Source organism: Synchiropus splendidus, chromosome 2 (genome assembly GCF_027744825.2).
Source record: "Synchiropus splendidus isolate RoL2022-P1 chromosome 2, RoL_Sspl_1.0, whole genome shotgun sequence".
Lineage (NCBI taxonomy): Eukaryota > Metazoa > Chordata > Actinopteri > Syngnathiformes > Callionymidae > Synchiropus > Synchiropus splendidus.
Genome location: NC_071335.1, coordinates 8,304,047 through 8,314,603, shown reverse-complemented (window position 1 = coordinate 8,314,603; position 10,557 = coordinate 8,304,047). Strand labels below are relative to the sequence as shown.

Sequence of the window (10,557 nt, the reverse complement as noted above, 5' to 3'; positions counted from 1 at the left end):
AAGCACCATAATACTCCCCCCTCCCCCGACACGCATGCACACAGGCACACATTCACAGACTGGCTTATCCACTGCTAAATAGCATGTACATGTATCAGATTTTTACATGGGGGCTGGACCACAAACTGTGCTTCACTGAGCTTGAGTGGACGTTTAAAACTGGAGTGAAGAGTGAGAGAAAGCATATTTCAATCAGAGTTTATGTGACACATGGGGTGCAACTTGGTGAGTTTGGCGAAACACAAGGGTTTAATTATCATTACCTTTCAACGAATAGTGTTTTTATTTGTTTCTCGGTATTGTCACTCCAAATGCTATGAGTTGATTTATATGAAATGTTCAGCAAAAACATTGCAAAAACCTTTATGCAAAAACTTTTAGAACGTTTTAGGCGAGCACATCGATCTTTAAGTATAAGATCGATAACAAACTGCTTAAGTCACATCTAAATGGGCAACGTGCTGGTGATGAAGTTGATCCAGAGAGAAGATTTTCTTTTTTATTAAATGGCTGTGCTTTGAACATCATTGTGAAGGGGTAAGAACTGGCTTGGATGACTGAATACCCAGTGCATTTCATGCTGATTAACATTTGAAAGCAAATTGTTTCAAAGTAGACAACAAAAGCCAGCGGTCACCATTTTGTGTGTTTTCTTTCTTTTTTCAGAATGTGTGCAAAATATATTAAATAACCTTAAAATCTATTAGGTTAATATATTAAACAACCCAATACATACTGACCAAATATTTAACGTCAAAAACAAGTCATTGCATCTTCCTTCTTTCTCCCCTTCTCGTGTCACTTTTTAATATAGTATCATTAATGCCAGACCTCCTCTAATCGGTCTTCATGAGTGAGTCCCAGCCGTTATGTCCGTCAGTTTGAACTAATATTTGTCTTGTTCTTGTTGGTTTATTTGTTCACTTGTAAATCACCTGTGTCATGGTAAAGCAATAGGTAGGGTATATTTAAATCTGAAAATGCTGACGCTCTACTGTTTCAAGCCATGAGAAAATGTTCACTGTTGCAATGTTTGTACAGTTCAGTGGGCCACACCGTCACTGTGTATTTGAGGAAAGAATTACAAGCTGTTTCCTCTCAAACACAATGAAATCAAAATAACACAGCATGGGTCAAATGGCATAAACAATGTCACAGTGGTTTGGTAATTCTAAGGCCAAGTATCCACTGGCTTTTGCTGTTTCTCCCCTGAATTGTCAGGTTACCCATTTCTGTAGGGTGTGTTGTCAATTTACTTTTCCATAAGGCCAAAACAAAACATCTAATGCTACTTGCCTCATTTTAAGGGGTCTATTATGCTGTTCTTTTAAGAGTTATCAATAATGCTAGCAAGTTCCAGGGAACCCTGCTTCCCCGGCGGTCGAGTCCTGTCCTCCTTTGTCTGTGGAAGCTGGTTTGGACCATTATGACAGAGTAGGACGACGGATGGTTCCATGAAAACGAGGTGGGTCTTAATGTGTTCCCACAGCCTACTCCCATGCGCTCCACGTTCCGAACCTCACCAACAACATGACCCTGTTGTCAGCAGCCATGGTCAAGGCGGTCTTTGAGAGGGTGGGCAGTGAGGAGGAGCTCCTGGAGCAGTCCCAGACGATGGAGGCGTTCCAGATGATGACACAGGCCAGACCTGGCTCTCCAAGACCGGCCTCAAGGAACTGGAGAGACGGACCCTTGTGGGAGCACCAACTACAGATCACACCCTGTTTGGTACCAATGTCCCGGAGCAGCTGGAGAAGAAGACATCCGTGCTTATGGCCGGTTACCCTGACTCGGCTCCGTCTGTCGGACTTTCTCCCGGAGTGGAGAGACCTCTTTCTCCATGGATGGACAGAACATTAGCCATGTGTTATGAGCTTCAGTTCCGTGTCCGACCTCTCATGTTCAATGGGGGGCACAGCACGGCCTGCTCAGGACTGCAGGATCAGTGCTTAGAACAAGACATAAATTCTCTGCTAAAAAAGCGGGCAGTTCGAAAAGTCCCGCTGGAGGAGTGAAAGACATGGTTTTACTTAGTGTATAACCTCGTCCCTAAGAGATCAGAAAAGTTGACAACCATCCTGGATTTCTGGAGGTTAAACACTCACATTGCATCATGTCCGTTCAGAATACTGATGGTCAGACAGCTTCTCAAGTGTGTCACGTCAGGAGACTGGATGATGTCAGTGGACCTGACAGATGCATATTTTCATGTTCCCTTCATGCATCACTGACGTTATCTGAGGTTCTGTTCCAGAGGAGGCGCTCTCACAGGTTAGTTGTAATTTTTCTGGTAAATTTTCCGTTCTCCAGGAGATGCTGGCTAAAGGACGGGCAGCTTCTACATTGAATGTATTTGCAGCTGCCATTCCGGTGGGAGACCAGGGTCTGGGCCACTTCTTGGTGAGGAGTCATCCGATCATTAAAAGATTCCTGCTTGGTCTCTGGCGGATCAGGCCTCCTGGAGGGTCTGTGTAATCCCCGTTTGAAAGTTTGGCAGAGTCTTCACTGGAGGATCTGACTCATGAGACAGTGTTTTTTATGACAGTGTTGCTTCTGGCAATGTCTACGGTGAAGCGGGTGAGTGACCTGATGGCTTTGTCAGTCAATCCCAGGTGTAAAAATTGAACACAGCCCCCCAAAAATAAATGCTCGACGAAATGACGTTGCTGATGTGCAAGCCTGTGCTGAAAAACAGCAGGTTTGGAAAAAAAAAAATAACGTGTGAAATATTGGCACAAAAAATAAGCGCTTGATGTGCAAGGACCTGAAGAAATGTGGACCCTTCCCTACGAGACCTCTAATAATAATTAATAATAATAAGTCAATAATAACGCCTTATACCTACTATGACATAAGCTACATGCCTCTCATGATGAAGCACGGTGTGAAGTTATGATTGACATCATGATGTGTGGTACAGTGCAGAGATGCACTGATGATGACTGATGACTCAAATCAATACCTTTACGTATAGTAAACTTAATGTTGTCCTGTCAATTTGACTTCATGAGAGTGGAAATGTGAGGGCGGACTCATTTGTTACAGACCAACAAAAGAAAGTTTAAATAAAGCATGTGCACAAAATTGTACGTAACATGGTTCAAGAGTTTTAAACTCTTAAAAACGGTCACCATGGATTTCGTCCATACCACATACATGCATTGTTTCAGAGAGAATGAAATGACTTCCCTGAAATGACTTCCTGCTCCTAGCTGGCACTACAGATTAAAAATCTGACTCGGAACTAGTCTGACTTCTCATGTTTCCTCTCTTTGTATTCTATGCGTTCCTTGTGTGTCAGTGACGTCAGTGCAACAGGAGTGTCCTCACATGAAACTGTTTTCAAGGCTTATGAACATCTTCATGTCTAAGTATTTTATAAAGAACCCAGTAGAATATATTGAAGAAGAGGAACGCCAGGGGAAAGCCGGCCCTGGACACAGTGTCAATTTTTTTGGCTCGGTCGATAAACAATTTCCTCATCTCCTCAGTGCTTTTACATCCTCGACTTGCGGGTATTGGTCCTCCAGGGGTGTTCTGGGTCGTGGTGGCCACAGCCCCAACAGCAGTCGGCACTGTATTGTTGACACTGGTCTTGGAGTCTTTGCTATTGTTGGGAGTAGATGTCACAGCCACTGTATAGGTCAGCTTGGTCTCATGCACTTCCCCTTCCTGTTGGAGATATGGAGGAGTGACATCATAGCACACGAGGAAATTCATTCAAATGTAATTGATTTCAACAAAGCATATATTATCAATTCAAATCAAATGTATCAGTTTTGTGTTTCTTGTTGCACCTGAAACCTCATTGCTTAAACTGTGGCCCTTGGAGGACTAGGATGCCCAGGTGGGTCCCTACATGTGTCCCCAATATATCTGAATAATGAAATGTGTACATATGTTTTATATTTAAAAAAAATAAAGCTGCTTTGCTGCTTCGGGCCTGGCTCCTTCCCTCTTAGCCCACACCACTCCATCCTGCCTCCCACAGAAGTTCTCCGATGACTCTGTGATCATCTGTTTCATTATGGATAGAGATGGTTGAGAACTTAATGTATCAACATGAATGAGGATGGGCTGGTGCTGGTCTTTTGTCTGTCTCTTTTTGGGGTCAGATTACGATCTCATTTCATCATTTGTTTACTTTACGCCCATCAAACATCCACTATGTATCCAACATTACACAGTTAACAAGTATAATGCATCAGACATTGGAGGTGTAACATTGCCAAGTATATTGCCTCATTGTCCAAAAGTATTTTTTACACACACACACACACACACACACACACACACATGGTTTTGTATACACAATCACAAACAAGACACAAAAAAGAGGAAAACATTGAACACCGTCATGCTGGTGATGAGTGCACATGCAGACAATGTAGAATGTTTTGTTACCCTATTGGTGCTGGTGTAGATGTTGCTCATAGATCCATAGAAAGGTTCTGCTGCTCTCAGGTCATTGTCTGTCCTAACACGCTGGAGGTTGTCAGCTAGTTCTTCTGGATCAACTGCACCTCCATTGTTCTGACAGTTGACAGCATGCAACCAAAATCATCAACCAAAAGAAAAACCCACAGCATTCAAGAACTGTTGACCAGTCTGAAGTATTTAGAACAGGGAACATGAACACATGCATTAAAGCTGCCGACATAGTATCAACTTAAGGGGCAAAAGTTGTTATCCAACACAACAAAGGAAGTGCCTTTCCACTATGCTGGCCATATCTTGTTATTATTGTACCTCTACCATTATTAAGGCTATGCCACCTGCATTGCGGGACCATTTGTTTAAGAACAAAATAACTAAAAAAACAGACTTAGATATTGCAATGATACTGCCAAGGTTGCATGGTACATCCATTGCTGATCATGTGACCAACACTGCTTAAAATGAGCAGAGGGTGGGAAATTATTTGATATTAATTATTTATTGTCTAATATAATTGGATCATGACAAAGAGTGGATTAAGTAATGTGTTGAAGGTTTTAAGGCATCCTTCTCTGCTTATGCTGACGGTGCATGCAGCAAGCATTTTAGTTAGACAGGGACCAGCATCACTACTATGTGGCTTCACCACTGTCACACATCAAACTTCCAATGATAATGTAATAATAATAACTTAAGTGAAGATTGTCGCCTTGGACTCACACAAAGCATGGTATGAAATTGAATGTAAAATTTAAATAAAATGTTAAAATTTCCCCACCGTGGCAGGTCCTCTAATCTAAATGTAAATCCACAAACAACTCACTCCGAACGAACCAGGAGCTAGGATTGAGTTCTATTTTTTGCGGTCAAGTTGTAGTTGAGATGATTCATACAGGAATTCAGTCAAAAAAGTGAAAGTAATTCTGAATTTTCAAAGATAGAGCACTGTTTGAAGATACTGAAAACGTTAAAAAATCAACAACACGTCACAAGCTCTCACCGTGTGGCCGACCACTTTGTGGTTGAGTTGCTGTTGTTCCCAAACTCTTCTATTTTCTCATAATAAAGCTGACAGATTGGAATATTTAGAAGTGATTTGTTGCACAGGTAGCATCCTACGACAGTTCCACACTGGAATTCACTGAGCTCCAGAGAGTGGCAGGTGTTTGATCTAACAAAACTGATTTTGTTATTACGAGTGTCATGTATTAAAGGGGACCACGTATGGAAACCCAGGTTTAAAGGTTATCTACACTGTTACAAAGATGAAACTTCACCTTAACTCATGGTGAGTAACATGCTTTGACTGCACCAAATGATACCCTATGTGATGCACAGTAATGAACAGTCGGTGCACAGAGTTGATCTTTTGATTTTATCTGCTTGTATTTTGTTGTGTTTCTTGTGACTGTAAGCGCTACATAGACGCTACATAGACCCTAATGGTATGGTGCATGCTCAGTGAAAATAGGTTCATATGGTAAAATTGATAAGCATGCTACCATGAATAGAGATACAATATCCCATGAAGTTAATACTGTGGGAGTGACTGGTTGCTGAGCAAATCAATATCAGAGACTATGGTCATGCAATGTGTCCAGCTTCATCCGGTGCACGGATGATCAGACAGAGTGAATGAAGGTTGTGCTTCATCATGCACCACACAAGCGGTAACAGTTGTGATTCCACACACCCGGTTTGTTTTCTTATACATTAAATAGGCAAACCTATCATGGCTGAAAAGTGGAGGAATGCCAGAGAGAGAACACTAGTAACAACTGTACCTTGTGGATGCTCTTGTTCTTGTGATGTCGCTTGAACCGCAGCAGCTCTTTATGTTGCCGTGATACAAAGTTGACGGCCGCATACTCCAACAAGGCAGAGAAAACAAACAGCAGACAGACTGCCATCCAAATATCTATGGCCTTAACATACGAGACCTGCAATGAGACATGAAATTAATACAATGACTATTAAATATCAGGAGTCTTTCAGACAAGCCTACATACAGTATGAATGGGTTTGGGTAGCAGAACAGGTTTTTCCAAATTATATATTTTTTTCTTCGACCAGGAATAGTCTGTGCCCACTTTTTCTGATCAAATTCATATCAACAATAACATTTGCTTGACAAAAAAAGAAACAACTATTTTCTTGGAGGAATGAACCTTAAAAACTGCATTGATCTAAGCTATAGAAAGGCACACTGATCATCACCTATTTCAGTATGGCAAATACCTTGTCCATCAGGTCCATTACCATTGAAGCATTTTCTGTATTATGAAATCCAAGATAGGAATAATAAATTCCCAGTTCTCGACTTCGACCTCAAAATGGTTAATCTGTAGAAATTGTTCAAGACAGTTCTATTCTAGTTTAGTCAATGTTTTACTTAAGATTTGTCTTGAGAAGTTACATACATTTCACAACTCAGAAACAGCAGAAAATAAAAAAAAAAACAACAAAAAATAAAATAAAAACTGTCAAATGCAGCATGTGTGAAACCATACAATATAATATCAAGAAAATGAGTATTATTTGATTGCCTTACACTTCAAACATTGTGAATATGATTTTTTTTCCAACTTTACTGAAGCATTGGTGGATTTTATTATGCAGGAGACTAACATGAGTAGCTTTGACAATGAATGACACAGTTGCCTGTGAGCAACAAAAACAAATCTGAGGAAAAGATTGTTGATGGTAGAGGCATATCATCCTGCAGTCATGACAGTGAGGACAAGGCGGTCGCAGCTGCGCCCCACTGATGCATGTGGTGTCTAATCCACCCACACTTTCTCATGAAATAATGACTTATTCAGACACGTGATGTGCCAGAGTGCAAAGCTCTGTTGAACACTTGGAACATGAGAAACCTACAAACCTTCACACACACGCACGGTTACAGTCACGTTTGGAGCTGTATATGGGCAGCATGTGTGAAAAGAAATGCTTGTGCTCATAACTGTTACATAACTAAGTGGTCCATGTCAGACCTTTCTCATGCATATGAGAGATCAGAACAGCACTTCTGCTCATTCTTGCCCGCTATTATGCACATGCATGATGTGACTAATTAACATATGCTCCAACTCTTCTTGAATTCTTTTACACATTAATATCAATCAAATCCAATGTAGAGTTCTAATGCTCAGAACCATGAAAATGAGTTTTTTAATATTGATATTTATCTGCTATGGACTATATGCTATTGTTGAGACATTTTCACTTTAAAATAAAAAATATGGCTTCCCTTCCAAATTAACCTAAAAGGTTAAAAAATATTGGCAAAGCTACTGTTTTTTATTTGGGACCAATGTAGAACCTATGGATGCTTCAAAACACACAGTCAAGGTTGACAAAAAAACAGCTGTTAACCCAGTATGCAACCAGAGAAATACTACAACAATGCCAAGTCCCAATAAATGCCATGAAATGACTGAATTTAAGATCAGTATAGGGCATAAGAAGCAAAACCTTCCATGAAAGAGGCAGCGAGAGGCCAAGATAAAGACAACAGAAAAAAGTCAAACAGCTAGCAGAACAGCTTTGGCCACTTGACTGAAGAGATACACACTGAAGATAGAGATATACAGGCCAAAATATAGTTGTTCTCCACTCAACCAGCCAAGTTGCACTCTCAGTGGCAGGGAAATATCAGCATCTAGTTGAACTCACCAAGAGCTGAGATGGAAAAACAGTGGAAGGGCATATAGGCTCGTGGACCTAAGAGCCACCTCAATGGAAGACATACAAGAAACAGTGTCAAAGATGAAGATCTGAACACCACCAGGCCCTGTTATGATCCATACATACTAGCACTGCATAAATATAGGACCCAATTACAATGACTAACCAAAGGCAAGGCGGTCCTAATCATGAAGGATCTGGAGAAGGGTCCCTTCCCATCCACCTATAAACTGTTTGTACAACATCAAACCTCCTGTCAGGTATCATGGCGGATAAGATAAGTAGACAGATGGTTTAATATTTAATACATGAGCAGGCGTTGAAAGGAATAGGCAGTAACACTCGAGGAGCCAAGCACCAGCAACTGGTTGACAGAGCAGTCCACTGAGACTGTAAGAACAGGCAGACCAACCTGGGCAATGCCTGGATCGATTACCAGAAAGCCAACAACCCAATGCAGCATATGTGGATACTGGATTGTGTGGGACTGTACAAGAACAGGACCGAGAGCCGTCATCGACAACTCAGTGGTCCAACAGTCACCTGTATGCAGTACATCTGCACACAAGGAAGGAGTGAGGAATTAACTGAGTGATCCACACTACGGATGTCATTCGCATAGTGTGGCAGTATCAAGAAGAGGCAAGATGATCAGAACCTAAGGGGTCCACCTTCCTGGGGGTTAGGATAGGAGAAATCCAGGACAGCTATAAATACCTCGGGACCCCACAGGCTAATGGAAATCACGAGGAGGCCGCAAGGAGGTCAACCAGTCAAATATCTCCAGAAAGGTCATGTGAAGTCAGCTGACTGGCAAGAACAAGATCTCTGGGCTCAAACACACAAGTTACACACTCAAACATAATGATGTCAATAGGCAGATTTAACTGTCTGATGTCGCCCGTCAACTTGCCCAAGATAGAATTGAAAGCTCTGAGATATTTGGAAACATTTTTAGCATGTACACAGTAAAAGCAAAACAAAGCATATGTTATTATTTCTTTTTTTCATCTCTTACTTTATTTAGACAACTCTTTTAACTACAAATAGCTATCAAAAAGAAATTTGTTATACAAGCAATTATACTAATTAAAAAAGAAAAAAAGTAATAGATATATAGTGTTGTGATTAAGTCAAAGCAAACCACACACACCACATAAGTCTCCCCCATGACATCTATGTAGGAAAAGTGTAATATGAAGCGATAAAATGACAACAAACCTTGGGCAAGGAAGTTCTGGAACCAGAACTCTGTGTCGTCATGGTGAGGACTGTGGTGATTCCAAGTGCCACTCTTGCTGGGGCGGCATCCATGTTAATCCAGAATGACACCCAGGAAAGGATCACGATCAGGAGTGAGGGAATGTACATTTGAATCAGGTAGTAGCCCATCTGACGTTCCAGGTGGAACCGCACCTCAATACAGGTAAATTTCCCTGCCGATTACAGAAAAATACAAAGGCACACTCAACCATGACTCAACTTTCAGTTCAGGAGGAATACTCACAGTAAGTATGCACTATAGAAGATTGCTCATTTTACAAAAACATAATGACTCAGCATGAGAATTAGGCAATGCATTTCGAGACACAGTCACCAATGGGCCACTTGTAATTCAGGGCTTTAGAATCTCAGTTCATTGGTGAAGATTGTATGACAATCTACAACACTGTCTTTGATCTCCAGGATAACAATGAACTGTATTTCCATTTTGTGTCTCTGAACTTGAGATCAATATGAATTAATATGATAAATCCCTCAACATGTTCACGGATAGAATAGGGGTATTGCAAAAGGGATATATAGGCCTTGGCAGTTCACCCACCAGATTCATAAACTGGCTATTGGCACATGAATAGCAGCTTCTTTGAAAGGAGCCACAGGCTGACAAGTGTGGATTGGAAATGCAGACTTTTAGAAAGAGCTGTGTGTTTAACTCAACAGCAGACCTCACATCACAACAACCCAGTCAATAAAAGAAAAAAGTCATAACTGTTCTTGCTAAACGGGTCCCTTCCCACAATCATATTAGTACTTTCAACAAAATCATCCATAAATCTCAAAGTAAACGTTCACATTATTTTGCTTTTAATCTGAACATGGGAGTGTTACTTCAACCCTTCCACTGAAATGCCCAAATGTTCTTCAGTGTGTGCGCAGTGACAACCACAGCCATTCTACACTTGTCAATTCCAACTACCTGTGTTGTAGTGCTTGGTGCAGTATCTGAGATCCGACTCGTCTTTCAGTATGAATTGTGGCAGTGTTAGCCCTTCAGCCACTTGTACAGGTCCGTTTTCTTGCCACTCAAATATCAGGTCGTTCATGGTGTAGCCAACTGTTTAAAAAAAAAAAAAAGAAAAAGAACTGGAACATCAAAATATTACAGTTAGCTTGAAAATGAAGTTAAGGAACCTTTTTGAATAAGTT

At 41.0% G+C, this 10,557-nt stretch overlaps 1 protein-coding gene across 3 annotated transcripts in view; it reads right to left on the bottom strand.

The window, feature by feature from the left end:
* Positions 1-10,557, bottom strand: part of LOC128754385 (glycine receptor subunit alphaZ1-like) — a 44,852-nt gene continuing 34,295 nt past the window's right edge. The window contains exons 6-10 of one of the 3 annotated variants that reach the window (XM_053856963.1): positions 10,328-10,465; positions 9,349-9,563; positions 6,222-6,377; positions 4,405-4,533; positions 1-3,672 (exon numbers count right to left, since the gene is read on the bottom strand). In XM_053856963.1, coding sequence (XP_053712938.1) covers positions 3,343-3,672; positions 4,405-4,533; positions 6,222-6,377; positions 9,349-9,563; positions 10,328-10,465 — 968 coding nt within the window. In that variant the 3' untranslated portion in view covers positions 1-3,342. The remainder of the gene's footprint in view (positions 3,673-4,404; positions 4,534-6,221; positions 6,378-9,348; positions 9,564-10,327; positions 10,466-10,557) is intronic. The other 2 variants (XM_053856964.1, XM_053856966.1) reach the window with 2 other exon arrangements.